This window comes from Mustelus asterias, chromosome 23 (assembly GCF_964213995.1).
Source record: "Mustelus asterias chromosome 23, sMusAst1.hap1.1, whole genome shotgun sequence".
NCBI classification, from domain to species: Eukaryota; Metazoa; Chordata; class Chondrichthyes; order Carcharhiniformes; family Triakidae; genus Mustelus; species Mustelus asterias.
The window spans coordinates 66,841,909-66,861,468 of record NC_135823.1 but is presented as its reverse complement, the minus strand read 5'-3'; the positions used below and the strand labels follow the sequence as shown (position 1 = coordinate 66,861,468).

The following is a 19,560-nucleotide window of genomic DNA, read 5'->3' as shown; positions in this document are numbered from 1 at the left end:
GATGGGCCGAAGGGCACTGTAGTATTCTGTGATTCTGTAAATGTTTCTTAAGAGGTATAATCTCTCAATTCTGCTATCTTAGCAAAACCTTCTCCAATGCCTCTTTACCACTTTCAAAATCGATAATATTTTGCAGTTTTATATAGTGAATATTGACAGTTTATCTTGCAGATTTTTGCAAGACCGATTTTATCCAACAGGATTCCAATGTACCACATCGGATAACTTTTTCTATTTAAAGAAAATCCCCAATATTTGGTGTTCCAACCATAGAAAACCCACAGTGCAGCTGCTCTGTCATTGAATGCCTTGCATGGTGGTGAGTAAAGTGTCAGTTCTGGATGCCACCTAATTTTTGATTTGAATTGGAGCATTGAAGATGGGAAGGATGCTAATCCTGATTCACATGAAGGGATCGCATCATGGACAGATCTGTCAAATATATCACTGAACCGGTTCGTATCCAGCTGAGTTATTTGACAAAGTATACTGTATCCTGTTTTGTAATATTGAGTGTCCCTGTGGTTTATGTTACTTTACAGACACCGGTGTATATGTAATCTTAGTCTGATACCGTATCTTAACCAGCAGTGTTGTAAACAAGTGTTGGATTTATTTTTAACTAAGTGAGTCACCGCTTGTCATGTGAGCTTGCCGATAGAATTTCTTTTAGGTAGGAAAGTATCCCTAAACTGAATGGACAAATCCCTGGCAGTGATTAACTCCTTGGCTCAGCCTATTAGGATTAGCCAAGTGGAGAGTGGTAAATTAGGCTTTAACAGCAGCACCGTGGAGGTTTATTATCATAGATTGTCTTCCGCTGTGCCACTTCCTTCAAAGCTTAGCAACATTAGATCACAGGATCACTTAGAAGCGAAACAGACTTGCATTTGAATAGCGTCATGGAATCATAGAATCCCTACAGGGCAACATGAGGCCATTTGGCCTATCGAGTCTACACCGACTCTTCAACAGAGCATCTTACCCAGGCCCTATCCCGTGTCCCCAATACGCATGTTGGGACACTAAGGAGCAATTTAGCATGGCCAATCCACCTAACCTGCACATCATTGGACTGTGGGAGGAAACCGGTGCACCCGGAGGATACCCACGCAGACACGGGGAGAATGTGCAAACTCCACACAGGCAGTCTCCCAAGGCTGGAATAAAATCCGGGTCCCCAGCACTGTGAGACAGCAGTGCTAACCCCTACGTCACCCCAACCATCTGCAACCAACGGACATTTCGAAGTGCTTCACAACAAATTTTGAAGTGTAGTCACACTCGTAATAGAGAATCACAGCAGCCGTATGTAATTCCGGTCCACCCTAACTTATCTAACAGAAATGGGCCTAATCTTCTAATAATTATGAAGACCTCCAACAAATCTCCTCAAAGTCTCTGCTTTTCTAGTTTAATAAATCACTAATCTATTCTGCTATCAAAGGACTTTTGAACTAGGTGTCAAACAAGTTGTCATACTCAAAATACCTCTTGTGCGGCTTCCATTTTCATTTATCTTGTGAAGGGACCAAAATGGGATATTAAATGAGGTTTAACCAAGGAATTGTACCAGGACCACATAGTGGCCTGGAGTTTATTTATTTATTTACAAGTTTATTTATTTATTAGTCACTAGTAAGGCTTACATTGACAGTGCAATGAAGTTACTGTGAAATTCCCCTAGTTGTCATAGTCCAGCACCTGTTTGGGTCAATGCACCTAACCAGCACGTCTTTCAGATTGTGGGAGGAAACCGGAGCACCCAGTAGAAACCCACGCAGACACGGGGAGAATGTGCAAACTCCACACACTGACCCAAGCCGGGAATTGAACTTTGTTTAAATCACGGGTAGATAGTTTTCTGATCGTTAAGGGAATTAGGGGTTATGGGGAGCAGGCGGGTAAGTGGAACTGATTCGCTTCAGATCAGCCATGATCTTGTTGAATGGCGGGGCAGGCTCGAAGGGCCAAATGGCCTACTCCTGCTCCTGTTTCTTATGTTCTTATGTCCCTGGCGCTGAGAAGCAGCAGTGCTAACCGCTGTGCCACCGTGCCGTTTTTACTCGTTCTGCTGTTTCTTCTCAATTCGCTCAAAACAGCAAAGATCAGGAAGTTCCAGCTGTGAATGGTGTCTGTTGCAAATTCAGTTTTGTGCTCATTTAAAAAGCATCATGTTAGACTTCAGTCCTAGCCACAAAACTGGCCCGTGCCTCAGGTTGAATTAATCATCATGCCAAGTTTCTGCTTCTGTGGCCTTTCAAATAAGTACTTACACTTCAGCTGTTCTGTTGGTGCAAGGACCCCAGGACAGCTTAAATGTAAGTTTTTTGAAAGTTTTTTTTTCAAATTTGCTAAGTAAGTGACTACTGTTTGATTTGATTTATTATTGTCACATGTATTAACATTCAGTGAAAAGTATTGTTTCTTGCGCCCTATACAGACAAAACATACTGTTCATAGAGAAGGAAACGAGAGAGTGCAGAATGTAGTGTTACAGTCATAGCTAGGGTGTAGAGAAAGATCAACTTAATGTGAGGTAGGTCCATTCAAAAATCTGACAGCAGCAGGGAAGAAGTTGGTCTTGAGTCGGTTGGTGCGTGACCTCAGACTTTTGTATCTTTTTCCCGACGGGAGAAGGTGGAAGAGAGAATGTCCGGGTTGCGTGGGGTCCTTAATTATGCTGGCTGCTTTCCCGAGGCAGCGGGAAGTGTAGACGGAGTCAATGGATGGGAGGCTGGTTTCCAGCAGTGAAAGTAGTGTTCCGTATAGATCTTTAAAGTAATTTTCAATGAGTTAATTTTTTTGTGATAAACGGATCTTCAGATGTATTCATAGAATGCACCAGGTTACCACTCCTAAATACATCAAAAATATTTTTAATAGTGCTTTTCAAAAATTACATTCGAAAATTCCACCCAATAGCCCTGGTTCGTGGAATATTTAATGTTTGGCAATATGCAGTTGGGCCCTGGCCAGTGGAAAGCGAGGAGGTCAGTGAATGTGCGTTGCATCCATTTCACTTTGTTCACAGTGGACTAGCTCTGTTCTAGATGTTTTGACTCATTGACCATGGCAGACATGGGAACTGTCTCCTCACTCTGCCCCTGCAAGTGGAAGGCAATGGTGAACCACAACTGACAGAAACCTGCCAAGATAACGGCTCAGAGTGAAGCATCAGCAGACAATGAGCTAAGGACCTGCCTGAGGACAGAGCAGTCATGACATGAATCAGGGTTTATGCTGCCACCAAGTTCCTATCTCATCACTTTCAAGCCTCCAGTAATGATTTGTTTTAAATTGTTGGAAACGCTTCTGTACTATTTTTGTTTTGTGACATAAAGCAAACCTTCAGAAAGTTTTCTCTATTTGTTTACATACCACTGATCTTCAGGCTAGTACTTTGGAAGTCAGTGGTGTGGTTATTTTCGTCTTTTTCGCATTCCACTGGCCGTTGAGGTCTGGTTTTAATCTGAGAGGCAACTATCACCCACCAGCTGCAAATGTAGTGAAGGAAAACTAGCAGTCCGTTCACTTGTAACTCGCAGTATCGTCTTTTACTACTAATTTAAAGTTACTAAATTCAAATGAGCTGGTAATTTAAATTGTGCTGGCGCAATCCCTCCTGTGCTGGCTTATTAAGTACTGATAAACTATTGAATATGAATAAACCCGCTTCACTGTAATTCTCTGAGACACCCTCACAAAATTGAGATAAAACAAGAATTTCTATAAAGCAGGAAGAGAACAAAGTCTGGGACATAATTCCCTTTGTTTGCCTACATTTCTTGCATCATTTTCAAAAAGCGAATACTGTGTAGCATCTTAAAAAATTAATCTTGGGAGTTTTTATGCTGCAAATCAATTCTGTGGTTTGTTTTCAGTGAAAGTTTAGAAATTTTCAGCATCTGTATTTTGCCTCGTCCCATGAAAATTTGTTCCAAAATTCTAGAAATCTGAGGCTCAGAAATGCTCGACTAACTTCTAATCCTGCAATTCCTTCCCACTCTTGAAAACATCAAAGGCATATTGATTACTTGAAGACAAATGCACACCCCCCTCACTGGCTAAAAGAGTTGGCCACTTCAGAACCTCAATAGGCAATGGATAGGTGATGGCCTAGTGGAATTATCACTAGACTATTAATCCAGAAACTCAGCTAATGTGTTGGGGACCTGGGTTCAAATCCCGCCACGGCAGATGGTGGAATTTGAATTCAATAAAAAAATATCTGGAATTAAGAATCTACTGATGACCATGAAACCATTGTCGATTGTGGGGAAAACCAATCTGGTTCACTGATGTCCCTTTAAGGAAGAAAATCTGCTGTCTTTACCTGGTCTGGCCTACATGTGACTCCAGAGCCACAGCAATGTGGTTGACTCTCCAAGGGCAACATGGGCAATAAATGCTGGCCAGTCAGCGACGCCCATGTCCTGCGAATGAATTAAAAAAAAAGGTCCAATGCTTCCATGGTCCCCTGTAAAATTTCAGACAGGTCCGAGGTGGCGGGAAGCCATGTGCTGGATTTTAAATGCCCTCACCTTCAAACCAGTGGGGTAGTGTATAAAGCCACGGTGATTTCTTTTTATATTTTGCACAATCTTGAAAAGCAATTTGACTTCCAGACAACACTAATAAACATTAGAGATGATTGAAAACCAGGTCAAACCGGAGTTCAAGCTAATTGACCAACAAAGCCAGTCAGATTGGAAGTTTGTAAGATGAACAGTTTCACGGAAGCAGGATTTGTGTGTGCCCCGTTTACAGGGATTGTAAGCAGGGATTCCAATAAAACAACCTATCGCAATAGGAAGTGTAGAGAATAAAACCAAAGTATAGAAATGGTTGCATTAAAATGGGAACTGCCATTAAGTGAGTTGCAAGTAAACAAGTAGCTCAATGTTTTTAATGCAAACATTAAATTAACATTAACAGTGTCATGGAAGCCTATCAGGAATTATCAACAGATATTAATATTAAATAACATCAGTTTGGGAAATGTTTTAAGTGTGATCATGATGTGGAGTTGCCGGCGTTTGACTGGGGTGGGCACAGTAAGAAGTCTCACAACGCCAGGTGAAAGTCCAACAGCTTTATTTGGTAGTACGAGCTTTCTGAGAGCTGCTCCTTCCTCAGTTGGGTGCAGGATTTTGTTTGTGAAACAAATCCTGCACTCGCCTGATGAAGGAGCGAGACTCCGAAAGCTCATGCTACCAAATAAACCTGTTGGACTTTAACCTGGTGTTGTGAGACTACTTACTATTAAGTGTGATCATTATGTGAAGGCTCAATTGAACTGTTTAAGAGTTACATAATCAGTGACATCTCTGTTCATCTTGTGCAGCACCGTCAATACTGAGAATTTGCATTTTTACCATAATCTCGTCATTGCAATTTTGAATCAGTGCTACATTTAAATTAATGTCTGCATTTTTTATAAAGTTGCAGGATGTGAGATTTCTAATGTAGTTACCCAACCCAAGGGGTACGTTTTGACTTTGTACGACTGTGACAGCTCATTTCATACCCCTCCTCGATTTTTTATTTCCAATTAGAAATTTAAATGAGCTCTTAACTGCAGCTTAATAACAATAGATGCAAATATGTTTCCTCTTCTTTCACGGGATGTGGGTGTCGGTGACCGGGCAAGTTTTTGGTGCGCCTCCCTAATTGCCTAATCAAGGAATTGGTGATGGAGCCGCCGCCTTGAACTGCTGCAGGCCACATGATGTAGGTGCACCCACTGTGCTGTTACGGAGGGATAAAAAGGTGCTTTGACATGGGAAATGTTGAATTCTACATTTGCTGCTCTGACATATTAAATATTAAAAAGAACATAGAACATAGAACAGTACAGCACAGTACAGGTCCTTCGGCCCTCGATGTTGTGCCGAGCTTTGTCCGAAACCAAGATCAAGCTATCCCACTCCCTATCATTCTGGTGTACTCCATGTGCATTATTGAATACTCTTTGCCGTTGTAAGTACATGTGCGCTAGTTAAAAATGTTTGAGTTTAGGTTTCTTTCTAATCTGTTGGTACGAATGTCAACATGAAATGTCAGAGATCAGGTAAGGCGGTATCAGGATATTTCAAATTAAAATGATGGGTGTTTGCCCTGCAGCAACACCCCAGAAATTTGACAACAGGCAGTTGACTTTCTTGATATGATAAAACTTTTAGCTTGTTTTGTATTTTGCACCCTGATGGAATTGATTTTGTTAAAACATTTATTCTCAGTTAATCTATTGTGAAACCATTCCCCACCCTCATTGAGGTCTGTCTGGCATCTGAGGACCAATTATAGTCCCTCCCAAGCCTAATGAGAATGAGCCATGCTGGTGTTGAAATAGCTGTGTCCAGCTCCCCAGTGCACTTGTGTCGGCTGCTATTTTAACCCTCCTGTTTTGGGGGCATGTCAGGCCCTCGCTACACTGCAGGTAAGGCCGGAGTCTCGCGAAAGTGAAACGGTCTCGGTCCAATGATAGAATTCAGACCTCGCCACCCACCTGATGCTCAATCTTGCATTCAGTGCCCGGTGTAGGAACTGATCAGGCTGCAATATTTTTCCTCCCGCTGAAACGGAAGATTATATTCGAGGCATCATACTTGTAATCTGATTAATACAATCGAAATCCCAGTTATCATTATAAATAAAGGCAGCCACTCCGACACATGTCACAACTTGCTCACCAAGGTCAAATTAATCATCACAAGCAAATGATCGCTATGACAGTTATTTAGAGAAACTGAAATCCAGTCTAACTTACCGTGCTACACACCATTTGATGTGTTGTTTATAGGCTATTGCAGGTCATCTTATCTGTATTGATTTTGCATTTTGTTTTTGCTTCCTTTGCCTAACAGTACTTCAGTTAAAGCTGCAGCAGAGACGGACAAGAGAACAGTTGGTGGACCAGGGAATCATGCCACGTAAGATACTGCTTTGAATTTATAAAATACAAATCTTACACCCCATCCCCCCTCGCTAAGTAGATATTATAAAGAAGATTTGTCAAAAGATGCAATAGGAATTTAAATCGACTTTCAGGCACCTTTGTACTGAAGCAGTAAAGCCTCCCTTGGATTTAATAGTTATTTTATATATTTAATGGTTATTTGCAATGTTTACTCCCAAAGGTGCACTAATACAATTGAGATAGTGCTGGGACAGCCAGTTTTTAGTTGAGAAACATTTTCCAAACACATAAACATTAAAGTTCTGTATTCTACAATAACCTGGTACTCGATGATTTGACATTGCTTATGCAGCTAGCAGATATGTAGGTGCAAAACTATTTATGTCAACGAATAATGTACATTTTAACATATTGAAAGCTAATGATTTCATAGTGTTATTCAGATGCTGTTGAATTAATATGATTAAGCATATGAGATACATTTTTACAATCTATATTCCAATGATTATTCCCATCTCTGAAACGTCGATGCCTAATAGTAGATTTGTGAACAGGATCTGTGCAACTCAGATAGTTAGATATGTGGTGATATAAATTCTTACCTGTAAAACTTGAATACAGGTGATATTTACAAAATAAGAGAGGGAGTTTGGGGGGGGGGGATGGTATTAATCATGCAAACACAGAATTTTAAAATATTTGAGTGGATTCTGGATTTCATTCACAGTTCAGGAAGATTAATTTATGTATTACCAATTCCGACATTTGCATTTAAAATCTTCAGCCATCTTTTGATATTTTTAATCTCCCACTTTTTGGCATTACAATCAATACACCATCTCTGTAACCATCCTTGGACTGAACAGAAGCACAAATTTCTTACCAGTCGTAAGAACAAAAAAACTAGGAGCAGGAGTAGGCCATTTGGCCCCTCGAGCCTGCTCCGTCATTCAATAAGATCATGGCTGATTTTTTCATGGACTCAGCTCCACTTACCCGCCCGCTCACCATAACCCTTAATTCCTTTACTGTTCAAAAATCTATCTATCCTTGCCTTAAGAACATTCAATGAGATAGTGTCAACTGCTTCTCTGGGCAGGGAATTCCACAGATTCACAACCCTTTGGATGAAGAAGTGCTTCCTCAACTCGGTGCTAAATCTGCTCCCCTTATTTTGAGGCTATGGTCCCTTGTTCTAGTTTCACCTGCCCATGGAAACAACCTCCCTGCTTCTATCTTATCTATTCGCTTCATAATCTTATATGTTTCAATAAGATCTCCCCTCATTCTTCTGAATTCCAATGAGTATAGCCCCAGTCTACTCAGTTTCTCCTCATAAGCCATAAGTCATTGAACCCCTGCTCCAACCAAAATGTAGGCCGCAATTTTACCCCCCCAATCCCATTCCCTGTAATAATGATGGTGATTCAGGCCCTCAAAAAGACTCCTGATCAAAATGTAATTGCAAAAGTCATAATAATATAAACATCAAGGTGGGGGAAGTCCCACGCCTTCCTCAATTTCCTGCACTTTGAACTCATTGAGCCAGGAGAATCCCACGTCCTCCTTGATTACTTAACACAAGGGAATTTGCAACCTCCCTGATTGCTTAACACAGGGCAATTTTGAACCTCACCATTGCTTAACAGTAGAAAATTCACAACCACCCCTTATTGCACATCAGGAGGAAATTCCCAGCCTCCCTCAATCTGTATTGCGAGGGAATTCTCAGCTTTCTCCAGTCCCATTGTAATTGCTCTGGAACCCCTCCTCCCATTGACCACAGCTGACCAAACCTACAGGTCACTGAATGTGGCCTTCTGTGGAAAAATTCTTGCTCGCACCTGTCGGCTAGCTAGTGAATCTAGCCAGCTGTTGTCCAGGAGGTTTTATTTAAATGAAGCCCTGACATTGTGAACAGATGAGCCTCTACGTCTCTGACCTGTCTGGCTGCACTGCCCACTGCTGGAATCCATGTGCCTTCTCCCTGCCCCACCATAGAAACCAAGGGCTTCATCTCTCTCTGATTTGTATTTGCCTTTATGTAAATTTGTAAGTTTCATAGACTCTCCCTTTCCCCAAGATTTTCAGGAACCCCAAGGTTGTAATATTTTATTCAGCAGTCAGCACGTACAGTTGATGTTGCAGTTTCCACTGTCCTGGGAAATTTCAAAAATTGTTAATGAAGAGCAGCAGAAATCCAGAGAAGGCTGTTTGACCTTCTAGTCCTCCCCATCAAGAGCCCACAAAATAATATTCTATCAAGATGAAAGTCGATGACAATCCCTCATCCAACCAAGCATGTGGAGTTGCTGGTGGGCCAGTTATCCATTTCCAGTATGTTCTTTCCACACGCACTACCACCCATGCAGCTGGTTAGCATTATGATTTGATTTGATTTATATTGTCACATGTATTAGTATACAGTGAAAAGTATTGTTTCTTGCACGCTATACAGACAAAGCATACTGTTCATAGAGAAGGAAAGGAGAGCGTGCAGAATGTAGTGTTACAGTCCTAGCTAGGGTGTAGAGAAAGATCAACTTAGTGCGAGGTAGGTCCATTCAAAAGTGTGATGGCAGCAGGGAAGAAACTGTTCTTGAGTCGGTTGGTACGTGACTTCAGACTTTTGTATCTTTTTCCCAATGGAAGAAGGTGGAGGAGAGAATGTCCGGGGTGCGTGGGGTCCTTAATTATGCTGGCTGCTTTGCCGACGCAGCAGGAAGTATAGACAGTGTCAATGGATGGGAGTCTGGTTTGCGTGATGGATTGGGCTACACTCACGACCTTTTGTAGTTTCTTGCGGTCTTGGGCAGAGCAGGAGCCATACCAAGCTGTGATACAACCAGAAAGAATGCTTTCTATGGTGCATCTGTAAAAGTTGGTGAGAATCATAGCGGACATGCCAAATTACCTTGTGTGCGAGTGTCTAGTCAAACTCACAGATTTCCATCCCATACCACTACTTCTGTTGTCATCTCAGGACTTAACAAGTGTGGCACAGTGGTTAGCTCTGCTGCCTCACAGCACCAGGGACCCGGGTTCGATTCCCGACTTGGGTCACTGTCTGTGTGGAGTTTGCACATTCTCCCTGTGTCTGCGTGGGTTTCCTCCAGGTGCTCCGGTTTCCTCCCACAGTCCAAAGATGTGCGGGTTAGGTGGATTGGCTGTGCTAAATTGCCTCTTAGTGTCAGGGGATTAGCAGGGTAAATATATGGGGTTACAGGGATAGCGCCTGGGTGGGATTGTGGTCGGTGCAGGCTCAATGAGCCAAATGGCCGCCTTCTGCACTGTAGGGATTCTATGAAACACTTCTGATGTTTATGTAAACAGGCAAAGCAAGCAATCAAGTGTTGTACAGACAGGCTTGTACATAGGACAAGCAACAGAAAGATTTCACAGTGCTCCACTCTGCAGATTTAGCTAATTAAGCACTCTGCACCACAATGCAAACTTGGTTAGCCTCATCATTTCCTTTTCCCCACTTTTGCCTATATTCGCTAAGTTTAGGCCTGCTGAGAGACTGTGCATGCAATCGATAAAAACCAAAGAGACTCTGGCTGGAACTTTCTGGTCCTGCCACTTGTGGGAGTTGTGGAAAGCAGGGCTGGAAAATTTGGAGTGTGGCCAAAAGTCGGAATTCCACCGGCTGGAAAATAAGTCACTATTTTCCCCTCCGTGCTTTCATGGCGGTTTGTCATTCCCACAGGTCAATGTTGGGATTGTAATGTGCATATCATGAATACTCATTCACGGGGCTACAGACCCCATGCTTCCCAATCTGCAAAGGTGGCATGCACCTGGCGAGTGAGATCTCTTTGACTTATCTGCCCCTGGATGCTGCCTTCGTTCTTCTCCCAGGTGCCAACAGTGTATTGTGCTGTAGATGGCATGTACACAAAGGAAGGGCGGAGGTTGGAAGACACGAGACACTTGGGACACTTAGGACTGAGTTGAGGAAGAACTTCTTCACCCAAAGGTTTGTAAATCTGTGGAATTCCCTGCCCAGTGAGGCTACCTCAAAGGTAGTTTTTAAGGCTGGGATAGACAGATTTTTGAACAATAGAGGAATTAAGGGTTATGGTGAGCGGGCGGGTAAGTAGAGCTGAATCCACGAAAAGATCAGCCATGATCTTATTGAATGGCGGAGCAGACTCGAGGGGCCAGATGGCCTACTCCTGCTCCTAGTTCTTATGAAGGAAGCGGGAGAGTTTGGAACATGTGAATAAAGGTGCGGGGGGGAACCAGGAGGCCAAGACCAAAGTCGGGGAGATCTGGATAAGGGTAACTCTGGAAGGGAGGGGCGTGTCTGGGGAAGGACAACGCCGCAAGTGATGGGAGTTTGGTTTGCATGATCAACTGGGCTACATTCATAATCCTTTGCAGTTTCATGCAGTCTTGGTCAGAGCAGGAGCCATACCAAGCTGTGATACCTTTGGAAAGGATGCTTTCTATGACTTTCTATGGGTGTGACTGAGGAAGGGCAACTCTGCAGGGGGGTGAGGGTGGTGGGAGAAATTGTCCAGGTGCCTTTTAAATGCTGCACCCAGACTTGACGGTCAGATGGCCAACTACCTGTCCGACCCACGGCAAGATTCAACGTGTATCTTGCGGCTGCATAATTAATTAGCTGAATACAGACGATTTGGCTGGTTTACCCACTCGCGTTGCAGTGGGAATCTCTCTGACTTATCACTCCCGCCACGGGACTATTCCCGGAACAGAAGATTCCACTCTCTGGTTGTTGTAGATTTCTGAATGGATTCTTTTTGGAGATTCTTAAGTTTAGCGGAGAGTGTTGAACATCTAGCTGACCGACAAAATGGCTTATTGAACATTTAAAATGTTGCTCGTATCCAGGGAGGCACAATGATACTGAGCGTTACACCACTGATGCTGAATATCACAAATTGAAATCAACCTTGCTTAAAATCCCATTCATTCTGTTATGATCTGAGGGTGAAACCAACAATAAGAGGTGGTTACAATCCCTCTGAAAGGTTTGCGAGTGGGCGGCACGGTGGCACAGTGGTTAGCACTGCTGCCTCACAGCGCCAGGAACCCGGGTTCAATTCCCGGCTTGGGTCACTGTCTGTATGGAGTTTGCACGTTCTCCTCGTGTCTGCGTGGGTTTCCTCCGGGTGCTCCGGTTCCCTCCCACAGTCCTAAAGACATGCTGGCATCAGCCATGGTAAATTCTCCCTCTGTGTACCCGAACAGGCATGATGTGGAGATGCCGGCGTTGGACTGGGGTAAACACAGTAAGAAGTTTAACAACACCAGGTTAAAGTCCAACAGGTTTATTTGGTAGCAAAAGCCACACAAGCTTTCGAGGCTCTGAGCCCCTTCTTCAGGTGAGTGGGAATTCTGTTCACAAACAGAACTTATAAAGACACAGACTCAATTTACATGAATAATGGTTGGAATGCGAATACTTACAACTAATCCAGTCTTTAAGAAACAAAACAATGGGAGTGGAGAGAGCATCAAGACAGGCTAAAAAGATGTGTATTGTCTCCAGACAAGACAGCCAGTGAAACTCTGCAGGTCCACGCAACTGTGGGAGTTACGAACAGGCACCAGAGTGTGGCAACTGGGGGATTTTCACAGTAACTTCATTGCAATGTTAATGTAAGCTTACTTGTGATATTAATAAATAAACTTTAAACTAAAAGTAGGAAGTGGAGATCATGCTTGGTATCTACAGATAGCAGCTTAAAAGAGAGGCATTGATGGCAGTTTAGGAGCAAACAGGATCACTGTCCATTGGAAAGGTCAGCACAGACCAAGTGCCGTTTAACCAGTGAACAATTAGGAAATCGGGACAGAGCCAAGGTCGATGCACCCACCCAGAATTCACAGAGGGAATCGCCATTAAAAGGACAGCTGTTGAATTGGAGTTGTGTTTTGTGGAGTGCTTTAATGTTTGATGTGTTTGTTGATCCAGCGAAGCTTTGCACCTGTGGGCTGGTAGTTAATTGGATATTGTAAAATTTTATTGGAATACCGAGGTTCCAAGAATAACAAGTTTTGATCCATCTGATACCAGGCACCTGTCAAAGGCAGAAGATCCTCTGTATATGACCATTTCCAATTTCTGCTGTGTCCATGCAACCCAAGTTCCTTTGTCTATTTGTCTGTGCACTTTGCTGCTCTAGACCCAAGCCTGTTAGTTCTAACTTTTTTTTCTTGACACTTTTTGGGCCCTCTTTTCGTATGTCCTAATTTTCCTGTCACTCACTCATGCTATGTTTGATTTATTTTCCCTTCTTAGTATTTTGCCCTCCATTCCATCTCTACCCATCCAATTGCTACTGTGTCTTTATACTTTCTTGCCACCATTCCAAGCTTGAATAAGGCCCTCTGTATCTCTCTTGGCATTTACACATGATATATGGCACAGAAACAGGCCATTCAGCCCAGCCATTCCATGCCAGGCCTCCTGCTATCTTTCCTCATCTAAATCTATCATTGTAACCCTCTGTGCCCTTTCCCTGATGTGCTTGTCTAGCTCTCAACAAAGAACAATACAGTACAGGAACAGGCCCTTCGGCCCTCCAAACCCGACGCCGCTCCCTGGTCCAAACTAGACCATTCTTTTGTATCCCTCCATTCCCACTCCGTTCATGTGGCTATCTAGATAAGTCTTAAACGTTCCCAGTGTGTCTGCCTCCACCACCTTGCCCGGCAGCGCATTCCAGGCCCCCACCACCCTCTGTGTAAAATACGTCCTTCTGATATCCGTGTTAAACCTCCCCCCCCCTCACCTTGAACCTATGACCCCTCGTGAACGTCACCACCGACCTGGAAAAAAGCTTTCCACCGTTCACCCTATCTATGCCTTTCATGCCTCTCTCTTAAATGCAACATATTATTCACGTCAACCTCTCTTAAATGCCTCTCTCTTAAATGCAATATATTATTCACGTCAACCACTCCCTATGGTAGCAAGTTCCACATTATACCATTTTTAGTGTGAGGAAGTTCCTTCTGAATTCTCAATTGGATTTCTTAGTGACATATCTTATGTTGATGGCCTCTAGTTATGCTCTTCCTCACAAGAGGGAACATTCCCTCTGTATTCACTCTGTCAAAACTTTTCAGAATTTTAAAGATCTTTATCAAGTCATCACAAGTCTTTTTTTGAAGAGGGAACAGACCCAGCCTGTCAGTACTTTCCTGTTGGGTATAGCCATGCGTTTCTGGTATCATCTTTGTAAATATTCCCTGCACCCTCTCCAGTTCCTCGTTTTTATAATGTGGCAACTGGAAATGCGTGGGGTCTAACCATGGTTCAATCCAGGTTTCACGTAAGCTTCCTAAGTTTTCAGTTCTATTCCTCTAGAAGTGAAGCCTAGCATTTACTTTGCTTTTTCTATGGCTTTTTAAATTGGCACAATGTTTAGTGATTGATGTATTTGAAATTCAGCTTCCCTTTCTTCCTCTATCCACCCCCTTAACTTGCACCTTCCAAATAACAAGCAACCTTCCAGGTCTTTCAACTAAAAGGTACAACCTCTCAGTTATCTGTGTTGTACTTCATTTGCTAATTATTTCCCCATTCTGTAAATTTATGAATGTCCTGTAATTTATTGTAGCCCCCCCCTCAGTATCGACTGCCTCCCCCCCCCCCCCCCGGCCTCTGCCCCGGTTTGATGTCTTCTGTAAATTTAGAAATTGTGCTTTTGATTCAGGAGGCTTTGGAGAGGGTGCAGAAAAGATTTACCAGGATGTTGCCTGCTATGGAGGGCCATTAGCTATGAGGAGAGGTTAGAGAAATTTGGTTTGATCTCACGGGAACAGCGGAGGGGCGACGTGATAGAAGTCTACAAGATAATGAGGGGCGTGGACAGAGTGGATAGTCAGAAGCTTTTTCCCAGGGTGGAAGAGTCAATTACCAGGGGGCACAAGTTTAAGGTGCGAGGAGCAAAGTTTAAAGGAGATGTACGCGGCAGATTTTCTTACACAGATGGTGGTGGGTGCCTGGAACTCGCAGCCGGAGGGGTGTAATAGAAGCAGATATGATAGTGACTTTTTAGGGACGTCTTGACAAATACATGAATAGGATGGGAATAGAGAGATATGGTCCCCGGAAGGGTAGGGGGTTTTAGTTCAGTCGGGCAGCATAGTCGGTGCAGGCCTGGAGGGCTGAAGGGCCTGTTTCTGTGCTGTAATTTTCTTTGTTCTCTGTTCTTTGATTCCAAATTGTTAATGTAAGTTGTGAACAGCAATGGGCCCAGTACTGATTCTTATAGAAGACCACTTCCGACCGTCTGCCACTTTGAATGGTCTTTACTCCCAATCTCGGCTTTCTGTCTGAAGTCAGCTAGCAATCCATTCTACCGTTTGCTCTGACTCCACGTTCTCTGATCTTATTCATTAGTCCATTATGGGGCACCTTATCGAAGACCTTTTGAGAATCCAGGTACAATTGTCGGGATTTTCCCTGATATCGGCAAAGACCAATGTTGGGTGGGAAAAGTGGCTTTGAAGTCACCAACAACAATGCTGGCTATCTCTGCCTTAGAGTGCAACAGGTTGGAAAAAAGTTAAAGTCATGGGTCCCATGACATATTGCTGGCGGGGTGGCCTCTGATTCACCTGCCCCACCAGCAACTTAGACACTCAATGATCTGGGCTGCCTTTTTTAAAGGCCACCCCAGTGCACAGCGAGCAAACAAATTCACCCAGGTGCACCACCTAAGCACTAACCTGGCCTCAAGCTGGCACTACCCAGGAATGGTAGTACTACCCAGATGGTGCCAGCTTGATGTCAGGGGCATGACCCTACCCCCACGAGTGCTGCACTCACCTGGGTGGTCTGCTCACCAGGTGTTTCCATCACCAAATCCACCCGGATGTGAATGGAAGAGAAAACTCCTGGCCATTACATTACTGCGTTAGCATTGTCTCCACAACGAGGTTGTGAAGCAAGATCTTCCCTTTGGAAATCCATTGTTTATAGTTTTTGTTTCTAAATGTTCTTCTACTCTCTCCTTTAGAGCTTCCATTATTCTCCCTACCAGCAATGTTAAGTTGACTAGTTTATCATTTCCGAGGAAAGTTCTGCTCCCATTCTTAAATATGCTGCTATCTGGCAGTCTACTGACATTACAACATTTAACAAATTATTAAATATATCTTTGCTATCTTTTCATTAGATTATTTTAATATGTAGTTGCAATCCACCCGTATCAGGGGCTTAATCCTCTTTGAATTTAATTAATTTATCAAATAAATCTCCCTTTCTTATTTTAAATGCACTTATTCCATTGCTCATCTCTTCATTCAATGTCTTCTCTACCCTGAATATCTCCCTGGTAAATGTCAAAGTGAAATATTTATTGTTCCTTCCATCCCTCTGTGATATTATCCTGTTTATTGCTTAATGGTCATATTCCCATCACAGTCTGTTTCTATTGATGTACCTATAAAATAGTTTGTTCCTTGATGATTTGATTTTATAGTTTCCTTGCCTTCCATTTTCTTTTGCTTCCATCCTAATCTCTGCTGTCTCACTAGTGTTAGTTTGTTCTTTCCTTTTAGCGGAATATACTTTTCCTGCACTCTGTTGAACATCGTTTTAAGGGTGCATTTCTGAATGGAGGGCTGCGACAGGTGGCGTTCCTCGGGGATCAGTGCTGGGACCTTTGCTGTTTGTAATATATATGTAAATGATTTAGAGGAAAATGTAACTGGTTTGATTAGTAAGTTTGCGGACGACACAAAGGTTGGTGGAATTGCAGATAGCGATGAGGACCGTCAGAGGATACAACAGTATATAGATCGGTTGGAGACTTGTTTGGAGAGATGGCAAACGGAATTTAATCCGGACAAATGTGAGGTAATGCATTTTGGAAGGTCTAACACAGATAGGGAATATACAGTAAATGGCAGAACCCTTAAGAATATTGATGGGCAGAGGGATCTGGGTATACAGGTACACAGGTCACTGAAAGTGGCAACACAGGTGGAGAAGGTAGTCAAGAAGGCATACGGCATGCTTGCCTCCATCGGCCGGGGCATTGAGTTTAAAAATTGGCAAGTCATGTTGCAGCTTTATAGAACCTTAGTTAGGCCGCACTTGGAATGTAGTGTTCCATTCTGGTCGCCACACTACCAGAAGGATGTGGAGGCTTTGGAGAGGGTACAGAAAAGATTTACCAGGGTGTTGCCTTGTGTGGAGGGCATTAGCTATGAGGAGAGGTTGGAGAAACTTGGTTTGTTCTCACTGGAGTGACGGAGGTTGAGGGACGACCTGATAGAAGTCTACCAGATTATGAGGGGCATGGACAGAGTGGACAGTCAGAAGCTTTTTCCCAGGGTGGAAGAGTCAATTACTTGGGGGCATAGGTTTAAGGTGCGAGGGGCAAGGTTTAAAGGAGATGTACGAGGCACGTTTTGTACACAGAGGGTAGTGGGTACCTGGAACACGCTGCCGGGGGAAGTAGTGGAAGCAGATATTTTTAAGGGGTGTCTTGACAAATAAATGAGTAGGATGGGAATAGAGGGATATGGTCCCTGGAAGGGTAGGGGGTTTTAGTTCAGTCGGGCAGCATGGTCGGTGCAGGCTTGGAGGGCCGAAGGGCCTGTTCCTGTGCTGTAATTTTTTTTGTTCTTTTAATGTTTCCCGTTGTTGTTCTATATTGTTGTTTCCCAATATTGTCACTCATTTTATTTTCCCAAATTTTAATTTCAGCCTCTCAAAATTAGCTTTTCCTCCATCTGTTACCCTGTTTCTCACCATACTTATGTTCTTCTCTGTCATCATCTTAAAGTGGGTTATGTTATGGTCACTATTGCCTAGATGTTCACCTCACTACTGACTTCATCCCTCCCCTGGCAACAGTCTGAGATTTGACATTCAATGAATAAGGGCGGCACAGTGGTTAGCACTGCTGCCTCACAGCACCAGGGACCTGGGTTTGATTCCTGGCTTGGGTCACTGTCTGTGCGGAGTCTGCTTGTTCTCCCTGTGTTTGCGTGGGTTTCTTCTGGATGCTCCGGTTTCCTCCCACAGTCCAAAGAATGTGCGGGTTTGGTGGATTGACCATGCTAAATTGCCTCTTAGTGTCAGGGGGACTGGCTAGGGGTTATGGGGATAGGGCCTGGGTGGGATTGTCGTCGGTGCAGACTCAATGGGCTGAATGGCCTCCTTCTGCACTGTAGGATTCTATGCTGAAGCCAGTCTGTTTGTAATCTTGGTGTCGCATTTGATGTGAGATGAGCTTCCGATGTCATTTTTATGCCATCCCTAAAACATCCTGCTCCTACTCAGTAACATAACCCGATTTCACCCTGTCTCAGTTCATCTACTATTGAAACTTTCATTCATACCTTTATCATCTCAAGCCCCACTGTTCTACCGCACTACTGGCTGCTCTTCCACATCCTACCCTCCGTAAATATGAGGTCATCCAAAACTCTGTTTCCATTCCCTCATCACCCCTGTACTTGCTGACCTATGTTAGTTCCCAACCAAGCAAGGTCTTGATTTTAAATTTCGATTCCTTGTTTTCAAATCCCTCCGTGGTTTCGCCTCTCCCTTTCTCTGTAATCACCTCCAGCCGCACAACCTTCTGAGATATCTGCGCTCCTCTAATTCGGGTCTGTTGTGCATACTACTTTTATTTGCTCCACCAAGGGTGGCAGTGTCTTCAGTTGCTTAGCACCGATCTCTTGTATACATTCCCTACACTTGTCTGCCTTCTCGCTTGCATTCGTCCTTTAAAACATTCCTTAAAACTTTGACTAAGTTTATGATTATCTGACCCAATATCTCCAAATGTGGTTTTCTGTCAAGCTTTGTTGTATAATACTCCTGTGATGTGTGATCTGTGAATATAAGTTGTTACGTTTCTGTTATCTATTCTGCTTCATTCTCCATTACTAGGTCCAGCAGTGAATCTTTCCTTGTTGAGCTTTTTACATATTCCCTTCCCACCTCTTCTGTCCAATTAATATCATGCTATGGGCGGACGGTGGCACAGTGGTTAGCACTGCTGCTTCTCAGCGCAGGGACCCGAGTTCGATTCCCGACTTGGGTGACTGTGTGGAGTTTGCACGTTCTCCCTGTGTCTGCGTGGGTTCCCTCCCACAGTCCAAAGATGTGCGGGTTAGGTTGATTGGCCACGCTAAATTGCCCCTTAGTATCAGAGATTAGCAGGGTAAATACGTGGAGTTAGTGGAATAGGCCCTGGGTGGGACTGTTGTTGGTGCAGACTCGATGGGCCGAATGGCCTCTTTCTGCACTGTAGGGATTCTAAGATTCTAATTGAAATCCTCCATGATTATTGTTCTGTTTTTTTCTTAATTCCTTAATTTGTCTGCATATTTTTCCTCCACCTCCTTTCCACTGTTACCAGTCTGTAGACTGCATCTATTAATCCTTTATTATCTCTTATTACTATCTATATGGATTCTGTTTTGTTTTGCTGATAGCTGCATCCCTATTTTCTATTGTCAAAGGGCCCAATATAACTAAATCATCACTTCTGACGTGTGCTTTGGGATAATTTCCCTATGGTTAAGGCATTATGTAAATGTGCATTGTTGTGCACCAGGAATGAAGAGCTCGTTGTATGAGGAGCGGTGGAGGCCTCTGGGTCTGTACTCAATGGAGTTTAGAAGGATGAGTG

The 19,560-nt window shown here is 43.4% G+C and overlaps 1 protein-coding gene across 15 annotated transcripts in view; it reads left to right on the top strand.

Annotated features, from left to right (window-relative positions):
• The window catches only part of mrtfba (myocardin related transcription factor Ba), a 297,785-nt gene that overhangs the window by 201,767 nt on the left and 76,458 nt on the right, over positions 1–19,560 (top strand). For all 15 annotated transcript variants that reach the window (XM_078240868.1, XM_078240871.1, XM_078240869.1 and 12 more), the window contains one exon: positions 6,870–6,935. In XM_078240868.1, coding sequence (XP_078096994.1) covers positions 6,870–6,935 — 66 coding nt within the window. The remainder of the gene's footprint in view (positions 1–6,869; positions 6,936–19,560) is intronic.